Source organism: Hyperolius riggenbachi, chromosome 6 (genome assembly GCF_040937935.1).
Source record: "Hyperolius riggenbachi isolate aHypRig1 chromosome 6, aHypRig1.pri, whole genome shotgun sequence".
In the NCBI taxonomy this organism is placed as follows: domain Eukaryota; kingdom Metazoa; phylum Chordata; class Amphibia; order Anura; family Hyperoliidae; genus Hyperolius; species Hyperolius riggenbachi.
In genome coordinates, this window is record NC_090651.1 from 283387749 (window position 1) to 283410284 (window position 22536).

Genomic DNA, 22536 nt, shown 5'->3' on the forward strand with positions numbered 1-22536 from the left:
GTGAGTGTAAGCTCTGCTGCAACACTCTTCACAGCCCCGTGAGCACATTACATAGCGGAGAACTGGTGGCCCAGCAGACGGAGGTGGGTGTGTGCCAGTATCTGATCAGATTCCATCAGAGATGGTCAAACCTGCTGACCACATGCTAATGTATGGACACCTTAGAAGGGTTAACCCTTAGAGGGTTTAAAACCTAATCAGAGCCGGATTAAGGCTAAATGGGGCCCTAAGCAAAGTAACTGATTTGGGCCCCCCCATCATGTCGTAATAGAATCAGAAGATGCAGCTGCACAGCAATATGTCGCACACACCGGGCAGCCGAGCTACTGGTTGCTATGGGCAACAGCACGCTTTCCTCTGTGGGTGCACAATGCAGGGAATAGCAGCGGCAAAATGCAGAGTGAGAGATGAATGGCTGGGACATTTGCACTCAGGGGCTGGGGCACCCCTGTGAAGAGGGCGCCAGATATCACAGCAGCAGCACTTTCCCCCTGCATCTCCAGCCTGGCAATAGCAGAAAGCTCTGGACACCGCCAAACCGGAAGCCGTTCCCCAGACAGAATTACATAACCACTCCCACCAACAAACAACCAATTTCCTCCAAAAATAGACAGCCACCATGCAGCCTCCATCCCAGTGAATACGATAGTCCAGCAGAGAAGGCAGCCGCAGTGGGGGAGAATGACAGCACCAGATGAATCACATTCACCTATTGCGATCCAAGCAATAGAGGTCCCGTCATCCGGAGCCCATCTGTCTCCTCTAGAGTGCTGCCGCTCTGTTACTACTACTATTACTACTTCCTACTTCATGTCTGATCTGAGAATCAGGAAGTTCAGAGCGAGCGGCTGCACTGTAGAAGAGACAGATGGGTTTCAGATGACGGGATCTCTATTGCTTGGATCATGGATAGGTGAGTGAGCGTTTGCCATCTGCTGCTATCATTCTTGCTGCAGCTGTGGTTCTCTGTGGGAAGGGAGGGTGGAGTGGGCAGCGGCAGAGCGCACAGTAGCAGGAGGGGGACCTAGGAGGAGAGCCTGGCTCTGAAGACAATCAGCAGCGCACGGCATCATTTGACAAGACAAGACAAGACAAACAACATTTATATCGCGCTTTTCTCCTGGTGGACTCAAAGCGCCAGAGCTGCAGCCACTAGGACGCGCCCTATAGGCAGTAGCAGTGTTAGAGAGACTTGCCTACGGTCTCCTACTGAATAGGTGCTGGCTTACTGAACAGGCAGAGCTGAGATTCGAACCCTGGTCTCCTGTTTCAGCGGCAGAGCCCTTAAAGGGACTCCAAGCAGTGCCTGTGGATATGCCTTTAAGCATACCCACAACTAATTCATTACATCCTCACACCTACCAGCATGATGTTTGTAATTATATCCCCCTGGGTTCCTTATATTTCATTGCATTGTGCTGAATCGAGCTGCCAACTTTGGAGAAAAGTCGTCCTGTGGCCGTGATTTCGATCGTGAAAATATCAAAAACTAAAAGGCATAGAGCAGCCGTTTATATATCATTGGAAAGAGGAGAAAAGGAGCTTTAAAATGATATGCATCTTTCCATAGCTACTGCACTGCTCAGAGTCCCTTTAACCATTATACCATCCAGCCACCGCTGACTTTGGAGAAAAGTCGTCCTGTGGCCGCAATTTCAATCGCGAAAATATCGAAAACTAAAAGGCATAGAGCAGCCGTTTAGATATCATTGGAAAGAGGAGAAAGAGAGCTTTAAAATGATATGCATCTTTCCATAGTTACTGCACTGCTCAGAGTCTCTTTAACCATTATACCATCCAGCCACCGCTGACAGGATGGCAAGGGCTGGTTTATGTGCTAATGGGGCCCCTTTGACTCTGAATGGGGCCCCAAGCGACTGCTTTTGTTGCCTGGTCGGTAATCCGGCCCTGAACCTAATCCCTTCCCTACTCCAACCAAAAAACGTAAACAGTTATCCTGGAAGACAGAACTCCGCGGCCGTAGTATGTGCTATGCAAGGAAATATAGCTATAAATAGAAACAAATGACATTCACAGCAACGATGCTTCTAGCACTGCCATGCTGAAATCTAGACAATGTATGCATCTGTAATATCTCGCTGAGTGTAGGCACAGGAAACATCACTGAAGTGTAAATCAAAGACCAGTAAACAGAATTTCAGTTCCTTTATATAAAAATCCGCAAAACCCTCGCATGCTGCGTATTCCCACAATCCTACAGAAGAGAGACATTTCATATGCACAGTCATTGTACTGATTAACATTCTATGCAGACACATCAGGAAAGCATGGAGCGGCATTGTGCTCAGAAATATTTATCCTGCAGGAGAGGAAGACTCGGCTGTATTCTGTTCTGGGCCCAAATCTTTACTTGTTTGTTTGTGCATTGCGATGCATTTCAGAACATTATGGGAAATGCTTAATAGCTTGACAGGAAACCAAACAAAAGAGGAGGGTTATGCCTTCAACCATCAAGCACATCCTTGTTATTTGGAAGCAGAACCTCTAAGCTTCTGCAGTGCACCTACAGGGGCCAAAAAAGGAAAATCCCAGGCCAAATAAAATGTAGCCTTCTGAAAATGGAAGGTATTTGCAAATATAGTCAGCTCCACATAAGTCGTGGAACACATCCCATTGGACACGTGCGAGCATTTGATACGCATAGAAGCGCCCGGACATCTGGGTAATTAACGCCATCCCCCATGCACTCACCTAAGGCAATTAAGCCTCATTAGAATCACAGATTCGGATACTTTTCTACCCGTGAGCCCATCACGATCAGGGACACACATGGAGGATTTGCATACTCTTACTGTGCTGAAATGATGCACCCTGGAAGTTCCTCTTCCTCACATGGAGCTGAAGATTTGCAAATACTTTGAAAAAGGCAAAATGATATTCAGCATCAGGGGCACAGTAAAAACCTCTAAGGCAGTGGTCCTCAAACTAAGGCCCACGGGCCGAATGTGGCCCCCTGAGGATTTTTTACCGGCCCCCCACACACAAAATGTATTACTTATAGATGCGGTCAGCTACTTCTTTAAATATTGGTGGTCTGCATATAGAATAGCAGTGCTGGCACCACCTATCCACATGGAAGCCAGAAAGCAGTAGTTTGCTGGTTTCCGTCAAATTCCACATCAGGTGACACTGCTGTTAAATTGGAATGCAGGTTGTCACCTGGGTATTCTTCACTGTCTGGCCTGCAAAGTCTTCTACATCATTTTATGTATACTCCGGCCCCCCAGTTGTCTGAAGTATGTTGACCCGGCCCTCGACCCAAAACGTTTGGGGACCCTTGCTCTAAGGTGTCTACTTACTGTTGCCCACATAAATTTGGACTTGATCCCTCGGGCAACAAGTCAGGAGTGGCCCTAGAGATCAGAGACTTGTTTTTGTTGCTATGGAAGGAGGCAGAGGGGGTGATGGCGCAGCACACAACAGAGCAGCAGGCAGAGGGGGTGATGGCGCAGCACACAACAGAGCAGCATGCTGAACAATTGCCTCTGCATGTGCCCAGACAACATCATCCAGCAGTCCAGATCTAAAGGTGGCCATACTGGTAGATTTGCAGCAGATTCGACTATCAGACAGATTTCTGTAAGATGCCCGTCAGGTCGAATTTGACAGGAATCTATCTGATGTGTGCCACACACTAGGAACAGATTTCCAATAGATTTCAAATTTGAAAATTGCACCATTATTGCATCATTAGATTCAATGCAACTCTATGGGCCATTGATCTGCTGCTAGCAGCAGAACGACCTAGATATTCCATCCTGTCAGATCAAATTTGTTATTGTAAAGTTGTAATTTGATCTCTCCCCGTGTCACCTAACTGCCACGGTTCATTTGAAAGCACAGGATGTTAATATGTCTGTTCCCATGAAAGCAGGAAGTAGAAAGATTGGAAATTTATTTTAGGATTTGTATCAGCTGTAACAAATGTTTTTTTCTTTTAAGTTTATTATGCTGTTGCATATCTTTTAGAGCAGAGATGAAGTTCTGTACATATGGCATATAGGCATCAGCCTATGAGAGCAATCCTTTGTCTTTCCCCTCCAGGGGACAGCCGGGTGATAGGGCTGTCCCCATTACAGCGCTGCATTAGATCGCAGCACCGTACAAAGAAAATAAACGTCCGGGTTTTTTTTTCAATCTGCTAGCGGTGATCGCCGCTGCCAGATTGTTGACCGCTCCGTCACCCAAATGGGGATCTTCGCTAGTCTCCGCCCCCCGCTCTTGACACCGATCAGTGTTAGGCGATCCTGGGGCTGCCACCTTCCCAACACCTATCAGCGTTAGGCAGTCAGAATGGGGTTAAGCTGACAGCTGGAAGCAAGACAAACATTTCAGGCATTATTCTCCTCTTCATAAGAAGAGCAAACAGAGCACAAAGCCATATTCCCTATACCCATATGAAGTGCTGAAAACAGAGTAAAACAAAAACAACCGTATAGGTAAGCCTAAAGGTGGCCATTATTGGTACAATTTTAGTATATGATTGTCTTTCTAATCCAACAATTGCAATATTGGTTGAAATAGTTGATGTTTCTAAATGACAATAAAAGTCGATCTGTTCTGCCGATCCATTCTATCTGAAATGATTGGATTGGTTATAGCTTTAATCACATTTATAAGGGCCATCCATGATTCACAATCATTTCCTTCCAATCACTATTATCAGATTAGAAGGCCGATCAGAACAGAAAACTGGACAGTTAATGGGCACCTTAACACCTGCACCATTTCAGCAAAATATGCTAGTATTTTGGAGCAAGATATTGAAACTTTGCCTAGACAAACTGAATAAGTAACCTAAACCCTCATTGCAGTAATTTCACATCAACCCTGAAAGAAATACAATGGGGACGAGTTACAAAGCTTTTCACCTCATCTGTGTTATACGTTTAAGCTCCCAAAGAGCACAACAAAATTTATATAATATATGAAATTAATCAGGAACAACTTACTTTGAGTGATTATTTTGCTTGTAAATGTGCTGAAATGTTAATTTTATTAATTAAATGCCCACTGTCGCAAAAATTGTAAAATTTAAAATACATGTAGACATACAAATAAGAAGTATGTTTCTTCCAGAGTAAAATGTGCCATAAATTACTTTTCTCCTATGTGGCTGTCACTTACTAAATCCACCACCATCGCAGACCTTGACATCGCACCCTTTCCACCCCTCGGTCCATCATGTTCAACCACCTCATGGAAGGCACCTCCAAATTACTCGCCCACTCACCTGGTCCATGGCAGCGAGACCTACGCAAGCTCAACCCTAGCGTCCTTGCTGACTCCCTCCATGCCCTCTCCTCCACTCTCCCCACCCTAACCTGTCCTAATCTTGCTGCAGCTCAGTATCGCCAAACTCATCAGCCCTAGAAAGATGCTCCACCAATATTCCGCCACAACCGCCCCCCTAACCCCCAGCCCTGGCGCACTACCCATACTCGCAACCTCCAGAGGGAAACGCCCCTGAAAGGAAAACTCAACTTAACCAGGATTTCCTACAGTACAAGACTAACCTGCTGCAGTTCCACACTGCCCTTGCTCATGCGAAGCAGGAATACTTTATCAAGCTCATCGGAGCACAAGCTCACCCCCCCCCCTTGCGTCTTTTTGCCACTTTCAACTCCCTGCTTAAACCCACCCCCCACCCTCCGTTTCCTCCCCATCTGCCACAGATTTAGCCACCCACTTCACCAACAAAGAATTGTTGGTCAGGAAATATCCAATCTTCACCTCCCACCCCTTCCCAACCAGCTCCTCCATTACCCTATCCTCCACTCACCTCCTTCACTCCTACTACCACCCAGGAAGTCCACCACCTACTGCAGACTTCCCATACCACTACTTCCCCCCCCCCCCCCTTGACCCCATCCCTTCCGATTTACTCCAGCCTCACTTCCCGGAATTGGCGCCAGTCCTCACTACCCTGTTTAACCTCTCCCTATCCACAGGCACCTTCCCCTCAGACTTCATGCAGGCCACTGTACTACCCGACAGGTTTTGGACTAGTCCATCTCTTCATGGGGGATTCTCAGGGTTTTGTTTACTTTCAAGAGCACTTAGTGAATGGCGGTAGTTCCGTCCAACTGTCAAAAAAAGTGTGCAGGGAGGCTGGCTATCATCATCGTATAAATCCTTTAAGAAATGTCTTTATAAAGAATAAAAGCCATGCTGAGAATCCCCCATGAAGAGAAGCACTAGTCCAAAGCCTGTCGGTTCTGTCCGATTTCTACTACCTACTAGAAGTGACAGCAACATAGGAGAAAAGTAATTTATGGCTCATTTTACTCTGGAAGAAACATACTTCTTATTTGTATAGCTTTACATGTAACTTACATTTTACAATTTTTCGCAATAGTGGTCCTTTAAGTGAAAAATTTGTAATTTATGAGATTCTTTGTGAATTGACTCCAATTCTAGCAAAAAAAAGCAAGCAAGTAAACCTGCAGGTTTGCCATCACTAAACTTATGCTGTGCTCAAATTAGCAAATTCATCAGGTAGGTAAATCAACGGAATGTACAAATAATGCATTTACTGTAGAACAAAAGTTTTGGGACAGTGTTCTGTGGACTGATGAAACAAAATTAGAACTGTTTGGGCCGATGGATCAACGCTATGTCTGGAGGAGGAAAAACACGGCCTTTAAAGAAAAGAACACCTTGCCTACTGTGAAGCATGGCGGGGGGTCAATCATGCTTTGGGGCTGTTTTGCTTCTGCAGGTACAGCGAAGCTTCAGCGTGTGCAAGGTACCATGAATTCTCTGCAGTACCAGGAGATATTGGAAGTGTGATGCAGTCCGTCACAAACCTGAGGCTTGGGAGACGTTGGACCTTTCAACAGGACAATGATCCCAAGCATACATCCAAGTCTACTATAGCATGGTTGCAGATTAAAGGCTGGAACATTTTGGAGTGGCCATTGCACTCAGACTTAAATCCGATTGAGAACCTCTGGTGGGACTTAAAGTGACTCTGTAACAAAAATATCATTGTGTTTTCTACCATCCTACAGGTTCCTAAACCTATTATAATGTGCTCTGGCTTACTGCAGCACTTTCTACTATCATCATCTCTGTAATAAATCAGCTTATCTTTCCCCTGTCGGACTTGTCAGACTTGTCCTCCAGTGTCTGAAAGGCTGCCAACTCTTCAGTGTGATCTTCTATGCATGCCCCCTCTATGCAAACTCCCCTGTGTGTGTGTTATTTACATTAGCCAGCTTTTCTCTGCTCTCTTATCTTTTACAAGCTGTTCACATACTGATGAGTCACACACTGCAAAATTACAGACAATGGGGCAGAGCTGTCTGCAAGAGTAAACAAACAATCAGCTTGTAACTTCAGTGAGCTGCAGGGGGAAAGAAACACACAAATGATCTCTTGAGATTCAAAAGGAAGGCTGTATACAGCCTGATTGTGTATGGATGTATTTTTTATGTGTGGACATACTGTACATCAACCTACTTCCTGTTTTGGTGGCCATTTTGTTTGTTTACAAAAACTTTTTAAAACTGTTTTTGACTACTTTTAATGCGGCGGGGAGCGGCGAAATTGTGACAGAGGGTAATAGGAGATGTCCCCTAACACACTTGTATGTTTACTTTTGTGTGATTTTAACAATACAGATTCTCTTTAAAGAAAGCAGTTGCAGTGCGCAAGCCTAAGAATGTGACTGAACTGGAGGCTTTTGCCCATGAAGAATGGGCTAAGATACCTATAGATCGCTGCAAGACACTTGTGTCAAGCTATGCTTCACGTTTAAAAGCTGTTATAACTGGAAAAGGATGTTGTACTAAGTACTAAGAATGAATGTCACTTGGGGGTTGAACAAAACTGGATGATGTGAGCACAGAAAATACATTTGTGGTTATTTCTTTATAAAAGGTTATGTTATATTTATCTGGCTTACAAGTGCCTCTGATTTAATTGTAAACAAGATGACTGAAATGATCAAAATCAATGTCAAACTGGCCAAAACACTCAATTTCAGTGGGGGTTGAATAATTTTGAACACAACTGCATGTGTTCTATCACACATATTACAAGGAGTCCTGCAATGACAATAGGGTCTTCAATTGATGAACGAGACAATTCACCCTTTCCAATCCTTTTTTTCAGGATCACCCACATCCTCCCCAGCAGCTATTTTTTCCAGGGCGCCAGAGAGGACATGGGTTATCCTGAAAAAGGATCAGAACCAGGGCTCCAAAGGCTGTGCAACTTACCTGGCTGTGAGGGGGCAGGCCCCAGCATCAGCTGCAGGGACAGCTTGTATGTTGTAGCTCCGCCCCCTCACACACAAGGCGGAACTACCGCCATTCACTAAGTCGGAGCCATCATAAACTGAGGAGTCGGATGATTTTTTTTGGTACCGACTCCACAGCCCTGCTCGCACAAGCACCATCGTAGTATTGTTACTGTGGCACTTATTGCTCCTGTAAGGGGATCAAAGTGGTGAACTTTTTGCCCGTCACTTTGATCCACAGAGGAAAGCTGTGCCGGCTCGAATCTGGCAGCAGCTCCCCTACAAAGGAGTAATGTGCGGGAGTTGGCCAGAAGAAGATGGTGCTGTGCTGGATTTTATCAGCAACAGCAGCCACATTTTACCATGTCGGACTATGTCCACCATTGGGCCTACATGGAAAAAGGCCAGTGTCTGACAATCAACAAGATAGAAAAGGGTTAAAGGCAGTTTACATTTTGTGGTTTTAACATCTACATAAAAGTCTCATTTAAATATCAGTACACATTACCAGGTCGGATCACACTTTTTATCAAAAAAACTGACCAATATTAATTAGATCCAGTTGTAGGGACACTGCTGCCAGATCTGGTCCGGCACAGCACCACCCTATGTAGACCAAGTCAGACCCTTTGACGTCCAGAGGGTCCCCAGCAGCGGCGGTGGGGCGAGGACACGGGAAGCGGTGGGTGGAGGAGGATATGAAAAGCCTCTGGAGGATCCAGAGGCTTTTTTCTACCTAGGTAAGTTTTTTTGTTCAATTTCCGTGTGGTCACCTCTAGCTTACTGCACAGGCATGCGCATACTCGCACAGTACAGCCGCGCTAGTGCATGAAGGAGCGTGGTCACTATCACATTTCGGACAATTTCTTGTTGGAAATGGTCCGAGAGGCCACTTGTGGCAACAGTGGATACCAGGATGTGGGACATGGGAAGCCTCTGCAGGATCCAGATGATTTCCACTTCTTAGCTAAGTATCTAGTTTTTATTTCATTTTGCTTCGGGTACACTTCAAATAAATCACAGATTAAGCCTTGTTCCAATATATGCGCAGTTACGATAGTCTTACAAGAAGTTTACTTTCAGCATATCAGTATAAGTCGGGTAAGCTAAATGTCACCACTAAACTTTGAGAGGAAAAGACTAATGTGTACTTACAAGAAGACAGTGGACAAAGTCAGGTCCACCAACCAGCGAAGTGAAACTTCCCAGCTGCTCAGCGAGGGCCAGGAGAACTTCATCTTCATCATATATGGTGTCTAAGATCGTGAGAAGAAATTCATAATGTAAACATTGCATTTACCAAGAGGCATGGGAATTTTCATAAACAAATCAATCATTTGTACCGAACTTAGTTTTTAATTTCCTTATTTAAAAATGACTGAAGTAAACGTTTCTCAGCAGTTGGCAACTACTAGTGGGCATGAAAAACAAAAGTGGCAGCACATTTTCTTCTCCAGGAATTGCAGTAGCTCTGGCATGTCCTTAACGCACCAGATAATTAGCCCATAACTAGGACTACTAATAGTCATTCAATTGGCTAATGTGCAAATATGATGCAAATTGTATCCAACTTGGAATTGTGCTAATCCTAAGTGATTGAATTATCCAGGGATGTTGAGGGTACAGGAAGGCACACATGGAGGATGGTGGAGCAGAACTGCAAGCTTGGCTGGTGAGAATGGGTGATCATTTGTACTATCTAGTTAGTGGGTGTGCATGAAAAAAAACCTACCAGTAAGGAAGGGCAGTAGTTCAGTCCTGGTTCTCTCCACCCCTAGAGCCAGTGCTATAGTAGACAACTTTTTGATGCTGTTGAGTCGTAGCTGTGGGAGAAACATATCAAAATTAACAAAACTGTTCAGTAAATCTAGTCACACAAATAGAATATCAAGCAAATAAATGTCTCCTGTGCAATTGTTAAAGGACAACTGAAGTGAAAAGTATCAGGGCTGTGGAGTCGGAGTTGGAGTCGGGGCAATTTTCGGCAGCCGGAGTCGATGATTTCATAAACTGAGGAGTCGGATAATTTTTGTACAAAAGCCACAGCCCTGTTAAGTATTAGACTAAGGAGTCTGAGTCAAGGAGTCAGAGTCTGAGCCATTTTGGGTACCTGGAGTCAGAGTCGTGGTTTCATAAACTGAGGAGTCGGAGTCAGAAGATTTTTGTCCCGACTCCACAGCCCTGAAAAGTATATGGAGGCTGCCATACTTATTTCCTTTTAAAAACAATATCAGTTGCCTGGAAGCCCTGCGCTGATCTATTTGGCTGCACAAGTGTATGAATAACAGAAACCGTCATGCAGCTGAGATTGGCCTCAATTCACTAAGATCATGCTGGTGATAAGGCAAGAGAAACCTTACCACACATTGATCAGTATGTTCAGTGTTAATTCACAATGCTGGTAATACGCCATACGTTTTTCAGCAGATAGATGGTTCGACAGATCATTTTTGACATGTCCGACCGTTTTTCTGATAGATTTCTTATGTAAGTGAATGGAAATTGATACGAAAAATCGATCAAAAACAACCTTGGACAGTAAATAGACAGAAAAATCTCATCGTGTATTTCCAGCATTAAGAAGCTTGCCTTATTAAGGTGTAGAGATAAGTTTTCACAGTGGAAGAGTTATCTTATCACTTCAGTCCTTAAAGAACTCCAATAATGTAATAAAAAAAGTGCTTCATTTTTACAATAATTATGTATAAATGATTTAGTCAGCGTTTGCCCATTGTAAAATATTTTAAATCCCTGATTTATATTCTGACATTTATTACATGGTGATATTTTTACTGTTGGCAGGTGATGTAGCTGCTGCTTGCTGTTTTGGCAGTTGGAAACAGCTGTAAACAGCTATTTCCCACAATGCAACAGGGTTCACAGACAGGAAACTGCCAAGAGTACGTACTCAGAATTTCTTTGTGGGAGGGGTTGCACCACAATATCAGTCATACAGCGCCCCCTGATGGTCTGTTTGTGAAAAGGAATAGATTTCTCATGTAAAAGGGGGTATCAGCTACTGATTGGGATAAAGTTTAATTCTTGGTCGGAGTTTCTCTTTAAGTTACCTCCTCTGTAGTTATTTTCACATGCTGTTAATCAACAGCCTGTCTTTAACTTTAGAATTCTGTAGTTATTTTAAGGTTTGAAATGATAACTTTGAGATCTCTCCTTAAAGGACGCCTGAAGAGAGAGGTATATGGCGGCTGTCATCCATATTTATTTCCTTTAAGCAATACCAGTTGCCTGGCTGTCCTGCTGATCCTCTGCCTCTAATACTTTTAGCCATAGCCCCTGAACAAGCATGCAGCAGATCAGGTGTTTCTGACATTGTCAGATCTGACAAGATTAGCTGAATGCTTATTTCTGGTGTGATTCAGACACTACTGCAGCCAAATAGATCAGTAGGGCTGCCAGGCAATTGGTGGTGTTTAAAAGGAAATAAATATGGCAGCCTCCATGTTCTTCTCACTGCAGTTCCCCTTTAACTTAAAGACAGAAGCGTTAACTTTAGGTTTGCCTGAGGTACAATGTTTCCTAAATACTACATGCCTTATCACCATGGTGATAAACTCTAGAAACGGCTCAGAAAAGTTATTAAAGACAGTGGATAAGCTTAGTGAATTGAGGCTATTGTCGGATCCAATCTGCATATGCTTGCTCGGGCAGGGCTGGTTCTTCAACGGCACTGAGGTTGAAAAGGGTAGCCTGCGTCCGCCTCCTAGGAACTCGCATCTCAAGAGACCTGATCTGGAAGGCTCACACAACCCCCATACGGAGGAAGGCCCAACAAAAACTTTTTTTTTTTCTTTGCCAACTGAGGAAGTTTGGGATGTCCCAGGAGCTTCTGTCAAACTTTTCATACTGCCAACATAGAATCTGTCATCTGCTTATCCATTCTGGTATGCTGGCTCCTCGAACAGAAATGAAATGATTGGTAGGTTTCGTCAAAGAGGCTACCCGTCTGAGACATTTAGTCCACGGACTAGACATAGGAATAAACCGGCTGGCCCTCGTCTTCCTTTTGTGTCGACTTTTAGCGCTTATAGTGATGTGATTTCACGGGTCATACGTCGGCACTGGCGAATTTTATCTGGCGGTTTTCCACGGGTTCCTGAGTTCCGTTACCCGCCAATGATGTCTTTTAAAAGGGCTCCGACCATACGGGACAAATTAAACACAAAGAGGAAAGGACGATCGGTTAATAAACGAATGGGGATGTACCCGTGTATGGGGTGCCACATGTGTGGTATGATGCTGAAGGGTAATACCTTCACTCACCCGTCCCAGGGTACTCTTTTTCATTTGCGAGATTTTTACACGTGTGACTCTAGTTATGTTGTGTATATGCTTAAGTGCCTGTGTGGACTTGCACATGTGGGCATGACTACACAACGCCTCAAAGATCGTATCTCGTCACACAAATCGGCGATACGACATAAGACGCAGGGCTAGTCGGTTTCAGAACATTTTGCACAGATGAAACATTATGTTACACAACTCAAGGTTAAGATTATTGATTCTGTACCTCTAGATTGGAGAGGAAGTGATAGGGAAACTGCATTACGTAAGAGGGAGGCGTTTTGGATAAGACGGTTGGGGACAATGGAGCCAGGTGGACTCAATCGGGAATACGACTTGGGTTTTCGTATTCATTGATGGTCTGTTTCTTGTGAATGGGTGGGGTCATTCTTCGTGCCTGTGATCAATTTTTTTTGATTGATATGTAACTTATGATTATACATGTTCTTAACTTTATTGCTTTGTGTTTTGTTTTAGATATCCCTGGGCTGTACTGTGATGGATCTGCTGAGGGTGACGTATTGAACCATTTGCCTGCTGTTATTGTTTGTGGTGTCATGATGCCATTGTTGGCTTGTCTACATTAGTGGATTTTGCCAATTTTGGAAAACATGAGCACAAAGTTGTAATTTTTATGAGCATTGCTCTGGATGTGGTAGGCCATGGCGTATTTTTGTGTCCTATACGCGTACGGTTTGACGCGATGAACTTATTAGCACTACTGGAGTATATGCCTACTGCTATGCTATTATGCGTACTTTGTGACGCATTTGCGATTTTGACGCTTGGCTGTACGCGTTTTGGAGCGCATGCCGCGTTTGGGGCGCGTTCCATGCGTACTGCCATGCATTGATGCCGCATGGTCCCGTCCGATGACGTGGGTCTCCCTGATTGGCCAGAAGTGGCCAGGAAGTGATGCCGACGTCACGGTTCTGATAGCGACGATCAGAGGCAAACAATTTCTCTCCGTGGAGTGTCTGCTGGCAGGTAAATGGTTAATCCTGTTTTACATATTAGCCCCATCAGGTCCACCACATGTCCCCGCCCAGTAGGTCACAGATTGGTGATTTTAGTGGAGGTGGGGTATTTAAGGCACTGCACTTGTGTGATTGTACATGGCTGCTGCAATTTGAAAAAGGGCTATGCCCGAAACAACGTTTGTCATTGTTTAAGCCACAATGGTGATGCAATAAAAGAGCTTTTTTTCACGTTTGGAGTGGTGCCGACCTCTTTGCTGCTTTGAGGCTCCTCGAACAGAGACAGATACAAGCTATAGAGGGTCTTCAGGTCAGCAGAGAGAATAGAAGGGAAACCCCTCCCGATGCTCGACCTTCTCTACATCCAGGCCACCGCTACTTTAACCGACTCCCATCTGGGAGGAGCCTTCGGGCCATCCCCACCAGGGGACAGCTAGGCATAAGAACTCCTTCTTCCCCTCTGCTGTCAACCTCTTGAACTCTATACAGTGGCTTTCCCCCAGGACTGTAGCCGGGGCAAAATCTTCTAATCGAACTTGGACTGCATCAGCTGCTGCTTAGTGTGTTCCAGTCTCCAGTGTCACACCGTTAAAGGCGCTTTATTATTGTACTGACAATCACTACTTATTTATGGTTGTTTGGTTTTTCTTTTTTGTTCTGTTTTTGTTGTTTATGGTTGCATTGTCATCCATGGTCTTAAAGATTATTGCCTTCCCATCCGAGCCGTTTTCTGTGCCAACCCAAATTCCGGGCACGACCCAGTCATGCTTGGTGAATAAAACCTGTTTCTGATTCTGATATATAATAATATAAACATTTTACTTTATTTGGCTGCTAGAGGGGTAAAGCAGACCTGACCTGAGGCAAAGCTACCTAAGGTAAGCACAGATGTTCTTGTTCTCAGTTCCTCTCCTCACTCCCACCAGTCCACGTAATTTTTCTTATGGGAGACGTATTAACGCACTAATAACACACCTTTTAAGCCCTAACCTGCAGTGGACAGTGGACATTTAACATTAGGGGGAAACAGAGTCAGGGGTTTCGTTGCTCGTCCCTATATCACTTGCAATTTCTGCCGCACATCTGACTGACCATGACTGCCCGACATCTTGCAGCATGTCCGATCAACGTGTTCGGCCCAAAATTGGTTGCATCGTCGATCGGGCATGCACTTGGCTGCACAGATTTTTATCCAATTTGATGAATCAAATGGTTGATCGGCCTCCAAGTCACTAGATGTATGGGTATCTTAAGAGTCCAACAGAATGATTTATTACCACTCCTGCCAACATCAAGAAATAAGCAGCCTAACCAATAGGCTTTTGTAATAGCACTATTGTCTTGAAGCTGTAATGCAAAATCATTTTTTCCAAGTAATCTCCTGGCAGAAAATGTTTCCAACTGTAGCAAACTGATCACTTTCTGATTAGAGTGCACTGAATCCTACCATGCAAAGCAAATCGACTATGTTCAATGCAGTGCAGCGCTATGGCCCATCAGTCTCTCCTGCCCAGCTCCCAATTGACATTAATTTTCTTTGCTGTCCAACTGTTCTTTGATGTCCAACAGAGAGGCCAACATCAATCGGACATGTTAGTGCAAGGTAGTGGGTAGGACAGAGGCCCCCAATGTTCATTCTGTTTTAGTATTTTTAAATACAAATAAAAAATTATATAATAAAAAAGAGAGGCAATTGCTTACCTCTCCAGAAGATAGAGACACCAGTTCAACTGGAAAAAAGTTTTTATTCTAAAAGCAATCTGACAACGTGTTTCATCTGTCATGGTCCGCTTCCTCAGGTCAATACAAAATGCCTTGATAGCATAGGGGATAGAGTGTAGGCGCCTCTAATACCTATATGCCTATACGGTGGTTGCAGGAACTGCAACCCACCTTTGTGAGTATATATTTATATGAGTTTATCCTCCCTATACCTAACGATATTGCACCATTGGGCTCCCGGTCTCTCCCAACTAGGTATTCTTGGCCCCTTACAAGAATCATCAAAGGAATCATCAGAGGCAAAAAAAAAAAGCAAATGTACAAGCAGCTCCATGCTACTGTGCAGGCCTACTTTGCAGCGTGGCCGCAATTGTATACAGACAGTATACATATTAGGTCAAGGACAGTACGTAAGGTATAGCAGCAGTAAATAGGGTGAGAAGTGTTCATTTTCAATTTATGCCGTAATGCTTCCAAGTCCTAGTAGATCTAGCATGATTCTGCATTAAGCATGGCTACTGCCTGAGGGAAGAAGCTGTTCCTGTGTCTGAAAGTTTTTGTTGCGACTAACCGGTATCTTACACCTGATGGCATAAGTTGGAAGATGGAGTGAGAAGGGTGAGAGGGGTAAGAGCAATCTTGGTCACTCTCTTTCTGCACCGGCTAGCATAAAGATCCTACAGGGAAGGAAAGCTACAACCAATTATTCTTTCTGCTGATCAGATGATGTGCTGCAGTCTCACCTTTTCTAGTACTGAGCAGGAGCCGAACCATGAGTCATATATGTCATGATGATTTTTATGATCGCAATGTAGAACTGATCCATTAGTTTTTGTGGTAGGCCAGACTTTTTCAGCTGCCTTATGCTGGGCATACACGGTAATTCCTTATCAATCGAGCCGCTGATGGCTTGATTGATAATTTCCGACAGGTTCGATGACCCGCCGGATAGATTCCCCGCACGATCCCCGCGGGCGGACAATAGCGGGGAATCGAGCGGAAGACAAGGAGCGCCCGCGGGGACGAGCGGGAATCGATCCGGACTGCTGCGGGAGTCGATCTGGCGGCTAATCGAGCCGCCGGATCGACCCGTGTATGCCCAGCATTAGGTAATACATCCTCTGTCGTGCTTTCTTGATGATGGTGACAGGTTGTTGATTGTGGACCCAAGAAATCTGAATGACTACTCAGATTGCTGTATAACCATTTATAGTTTGGCGAGGGGGGAGGGGGCTGGGGAGTCCTCTAATGGTACTTGTAGTCAATTTCAACTTTAATGTAGAAGATTTTTAAGAGGGTCCCAGTGCAGCGCAGGAAGTGCATAGGAAGATTGGGGAAGCCTCTGGACTACCCAGCGGCTTCCCCCTACTGCAGTAAGTAACTTTTTGTTTTTTATGTTGACTACAGGTACCCTTTAAGGGATACTGAATAGAGCTAAGAAAAAAAAACTACAATACTGAACTTACCTGGGGCTTCCTCCAGCCTCTCGTAGACCGCGAGGTCCCTCAGCCTCCTCTGGGCTCCCTCTGTTCTCCTGTTGGCAGCTCCGTTAGCTACACGAACCACTGAACCAACCTGTCCATGCACCCGCCTTGATCACGTGCCTGTCCCCATCAGCGTTCTGTGCATGCATGGTTCTTGAAAGAATGAACCTCCCATGTGCAGAACACTCACGGCGATGGGAATATGATCAAGACGAGCTGCACATACACAGGACTCCTGGTCGGGCCCTGCAGCTAATGGAACTGCCAGTGGGAGAGCGGAGGGGACTTAGAGGACACTGAGGAACCTCACGGGGTCACGGGCTACAGGTGGGGGGCTGGAAGAATGCCCAGGTAAGTTAAGTATTGTATTTTTTTAGGTCTATTCAGTGTACCTTTAAAGCGGTATTGTCACCATAAAAATCAAATTTCAACAGTAACTGGTCTGAGTGTATTAAAGGAGTCATCAGGGAAAATGTATTAAATAAGTGCTACTTACCGGGGGCTTGCTCCAGCCCCAAGCTCCTAGCATGTCTCTCGCGGCAGCTCTCCCCGCAGCAGTTCGCCGCAGCTCCGCCCCGGTCCCCGGCGATGACGTCAGGGCGACCTCCAGGCCTGTACTGTGCCTGCGCGAGCGGCGCTGTCAATCACCGTCACGTGGGCCGGAGTGGACTGCGCAGAGTAGTTCTGCGCCTGCGCAGTCCTCTCCAGCCCACGTGGCGGTGATTGACAGCGCCGATTGCGCAGGAGCAGTATCTTCAGGGCCCGGGAGCGAGCTGCGGCGAACGGCTGCGGGGAGGGACATGCTGGAAGCTTGGGGCTGGAGGAAGCCCCCGTAAGTAGCACTTATTACATTTTCCCTGATGACTCCTTTAAGTGATAAAGATGCTAATCCTGCATTCAAAACTTGCTAAACTTTTTCTGCTGTTATGGTTTGAAGTTATCACATACTTTAGGAGCACTGGCCCTAGTGCCAAACAGTTGAATGCTGGGAGTTTTATTTTTTATCTATAATATATTCCTCCTCTTCCATTTATTTCCCTGTCTTGCTGCTTATCAGAAACACCCTCTGATCACTTGTGTTTACAAGCAAGGCTGAGGTGACTCAGTGATTGGATGTGTAAATAAAAAAAAGAGACAGTGCAGTTGTTAGTATACACCTCAGTGGGAGTGTCTGAAGACTCTGGGAGGAGGGCAGCAAATTAATACACAATGAGCAAGAGAAGGGAGGAGGGAAAACAAGAGTCAGGGAGGATAGGATATCAGCATTAGCTTGGCAAGATGGCCACTGCCTAGAATAGGATTTTCTGCTTTTCCTTGGTAAAATTCACAGGAATCATTACATGGATAGCACAATACATCTGTTATGTAAGTAGAAGTAGTATTTATCTACTTATATATGTGTTTTTTATTTCTAGGTTAGCATGGGTGTCGCTTGTTCTTTAAAGACACAAGCTCGAGTTTAAAAACACATACTGGCTGTAGTCTACTTTAGGGGACCCAGAAGGAAACCTCTTAGGGAAATTCAGCTAACATTATTGGGTGGATGGCACCTTTAAAACTGCAAAGTTTTCAACAGGTTGTAGTAAACTACACCCACACTGGTATGCATTTTCCTGTCAGACTGATGGTGGAATCGATCATCTCCCAACAGGTCCAATCTGATTTCCAATAGTTTTTCTGATCTATAGAAGTGAATGGAAAAACGATCTGAAATCAGATTGGACCTGTCGATAATAATCGATTGATCCGTCAATCTGACAGTAATTTGCATCGTGTGTATCAGGTATAAGAGGGAACTGTGATTGAATGACTGTTCCCCATGAGGATTCCTGCTGGGTCCCGTAGACTAGCGCCCACATACTTCCCTAGGGAGAGGGAAGCCTCTGGATCCTAATGAGGTTTCCCACGGCATCCTCTGGTCCTCCGTTGCTTTTTTTTGTGGACAAATGGCTAACGCCTGCAACCTGTCGGCAAGCTCTTTTTCGGTCCCAATAATGGAACAGGCCTGTGGAGGATGGCAGAGGAAGCCCCTTTAGGATCCAGAGGCTTCCCCCTCCCTAGATGAGTACCCCATAGGGGCACTTTTTCCCATTCAAGTACACTTCAAAGCATTTATACTGCTGATAACTTCTGAAGGACAACAGATTTTTTTTTTAAGAAATAAAAATCACAGTGATTGTAACTGATCAAGGCCTATCCTATCCTTTTGGATTTCTCCCTAGGTCTAGGAAGAAGGATGGTTCCATGAAGGAGACCACAGTGCCAGCGGGCAGCGACTACATAATAATAATAATAATAATAATAAGCATAGCTGAATGACACTGCAGGAATGATCGAGCAACCTCCTCCGTTCACCGGTCCACCACCCGTTCATTCAGCACTGAAGCGTACGGCTATAGAGCAGCCGCCTCACCTGCACGTCCTCGTTCCTCAGCTCGTCAATGAGCACAGCGATAGGATACAGGGAATCATCTCCATCGGCTCCAGCCATCTTTACACCGGTTACTGCTGCTATCGGCTCCGTGTCCACTTCCGCCCCGCACCCATACACACAGGAGAAGGCCTGAACGGGAAGTGACGTACCAGGCGTGTCAGGAATGCACACATTCGAACACGCCCACCCCTAGACTGCTCAGGCTTGTCTGTAGTACTGCGGTGCGTCGGGATCCATCTTCCCTTCCACTCTTGCGCATGTGCAAAAGAACCTGCAAGCTGCTGCGTGCTGCTACAGTGACGCTGTGTGCAGTCGCTAGTATTGTGGCTTCTAATAATCCCATCTCCTTTGTTCTATCTTACCGAATCTGTGAAGTAGAAGGGGTAAACTGAGTGAATACACTCAGAATGGATACTTTATGCCAGGCTTTCTCAATCAGGGTTCCCTGGAACCCCAGGGTTCCTCGATTACTCTGCAAGGGTTCCTTGGCATTTTCCCCCATCGTGGGGGTAGTATAATAGAGCACATTATAGTAGGTGATACTTCAACAAAAAGCACTAAATTGGGGGGCCAGGAGACAGTATAATGAGTGGTAGTGTAATAGGGGTAGTGAAATAAACAGCCACACATACTTTTAAAGACCGTGCCTCCTCCAAAATAAATGCAGGGGTTCCTCGAGATCAAAAAATTGTTTGCAGGGGTTCCCTGATATCCCAAAGTTATTTGCAGGGTTCCTCCAGGGTAGAAAGGTTGAGAAAGGCTGCTTTAGGCAATCGTTTATATTACATAGAAATAAGATTGGACAAAAAGATTGGATCATTGGTTGCCACCATTATGGTGCTTATACATGGTACACGTTTTTCATCCAAGCTTACCATCTCCATGTAATGTAAACTGCCTAAATTATCCTTCCTGTATATTCACTTAATTTACCCTTATACTAAAAATGGAAATGGTAAGATTGGATGAAAAAAAATGGTACCACGTATGGGCAGCATTATAAGGTGGCTATTAATACAATTCGATCATAATATCAATTGGAAATGATTATTCAGGCCCATTATTGGAAAGAAAGCAGCTATCTAATTTGATCAGATTAATGCATAGCTCCAAACTGTCCCTCTGTTGGTAGGACAGTCCCTCATTGGGAACCAAATTATCTCTCTTCCCCATGTGTCCCTCTTTCAGGACTGATGTACAGATCTATGTAGATATATGGATTTTTCTACTGACAAATGTGTTTGAGTCTAAAATTTATTCCCATCAATTAAATTGATATATTTCTTTCTTATTTTCAAATCTTAAAATGAAGAAAAACTAATGATGATAGAGAGGACCCGTGTGGTTTAAATGATAAAACATCTTTTGGTTCTGAATACATTGTGATATGCATTGCAAGTGGTGTGGTGGGGGTGTGATTAGAGGTGTGGCATGGGTTTGTCTTAATGTGTCCCTCTTATCTCAAAAAGTTGGGAGGTATGTTAATGGAATCGATCTGTATTTTGGATTGATTCTTTCAATCTGAACGAAGTGAATAACAGCTTGCGTTAGTGGGTCCAAACAATTCCGATTTTGTTTGCATTTGATATTACGATTATATCTTGGATCTTTAATAGCCCCCCATGTACAAGCGCAGGGGTGAAGTATGGCCCGTGCCTTCGCAGTAGCGCAGAGCCGCTAGTGCGTGGCTTTTCTCTTCCTGACAAATGGCTCCGTGCAACAACGCAGGTGTGATGCCACTAGCACACAGTGTGGTTGCATTCGTACACGTAGGGGAGTGTGGCCGCGAAGATAAAGAGGGTATCGGCTGCGGAGGGGTCAGGGTGGATTTGGCTACCGACACTGCGCTTGCAACTTTACTAAACATATTCAGTTGGTGGTGTGGATAGTATTTCCCACTGGATCGCCACACTTATGCTGGGCATACATGGGTCGACCCGGCGGCTCGATTAGCCGCCGGATCGACTGTCCCCGCTCGTCCCCGCCGCCGTCTGGATCGATTCCCGCTCATCCCCGCGGGCGCTTCCTTATCTTCCGCTCGATTCCCTACTATTGTCCGCCTGCGGGGATCGAGCGGGGAATCTATCCGGCGGGTCATCGGACCTGTCGGATATTATCAATCGAGCCATCAGCGGCTCGATTGATAAGGGAAAAACGATCCATTTATGCCCAGCATAAGGCAGCCATATGTGGAATAGATCAACTGTTTGTTTTGTGACAGTAGCTATCTTACCTGACGTTACTGCGGGGAAAAAATAAAGCCAGGGCTGGTCAATGGCCTAATATGTAAGAACTTAAAAATGTTGTACTGGATAGCATGGTGAGCAATAGAACATCAGTCATACCTTTTTTTATGTCTGTGGTTGTGTTGTAACACCTCTTCTGAAGTTTGTGCACACACTACAACTGTCGTTGCCTGTAAGTATAGGTACTTGATCTTTAGTTCAGGCCACAAGCTCATACAGCAAAATTCCCTTGGCTGTAGCTGAGCAGCATGCACTTTTGCTCAAGGTAGGAAAGGAGGGATGACAGCAGGGTGCGCAACGTAGAAGGTTTTTGTAGATGGGGTAGGAAGGGGAATAATGTGCTCATATGTTGCTGTTGGTAATAGATCCAGCGGGCAGGAGTTCCATTTTAAGTCAAACATTATTTTTTAATTTTTAAAGGGAACCTGGAGATAGTAAAAAAAGAAATTCACTTACCTGTGGCTTCTGCCAGCGCCTGCAGCCGCCCTGTGCCGGCGCCAGTCCTCTGGTTCCCCGCTGCAGCGCAGTTTCAGTACTACTGAGTTGCAAGTCAACAGCCACTGCGCCTGCACGGCCCTGGCTGTGAGCATCCTCGTTTGAGCCCCTGGCACCGGAAGCGTCCTGCGCAGGCGCAGTACGAGAAAATCTCTACAGCGCCTGCGCAGGACACAAACGAGGACGCTCGCAGTCAGTACTGTGCAGTGGACGGCAACTGAAGAAAGCGAAACTGAGCTGCGGATGGGGATCTTTGAGGACCAGCACAGGGGCAGTGGCGTAGCTATGAAGCTGTGGGCCCCAGTGCAAGTTTAGCATTGGGGCTCCCCAAGCACTCATACATAACAATTGATATGGCGCATGGCAGTCATTACAATTTTTGTTTGGCGAAGCAGAAGTTGTAGGCCATGGGACCTAGAGGTGGTTTCACAGCAGTCATTATAATTTTTTTTGGAGCAGCAGGAGAAGTTGTAGGCCAAAAGCATAGGGTTACCATAGAATATAAAGTCGGACAGCTGCAAAAGCTGCATTTTTATGATCTTAAAAAGCAAAAATATGCGATGATAGTGATAGGCAGCAGAGTTTGAGAGGGAGACCATTTGAGGCTTGA

At 45.1% G+C, this 22536-nt stretch overlaps 1 protein-coding gene across 1 annotated transcript in view; it reads right to left on the reverse strand.

Annotated features, from left to right (window-relative positions):
* The window catches only part of PPP2R1B (protein phosphatase 2 scaffold subunit Abeta), a 49194-nt gene extending 29858 nt beyond the window's left edge, over window positions 1-19336 (reverse strand). Inside the window, exons 1-3 of the mRNA XM_068240936.1 lie at window positions 19165-19336; window positions 9999-10089; window positions 9422-9522 (exon numbers count right to left, since the gene is read on the reverse strand). Coding sequence (XP_068097037.1) covers window positions 9422-9522; window positions 9999-10089; window positions 19165-19242 — 270 coding nt within the window. The 5' untranslated portion in view covers window positions 19243-19336. The remainder of the gene's footprint in view (window positions 1-9421; window positions 9523-9998; window positions 10090-19164) is intronic.
* Between the last annotated feature and the right edge of the window lie 3200 nt (window positions 19337-22536).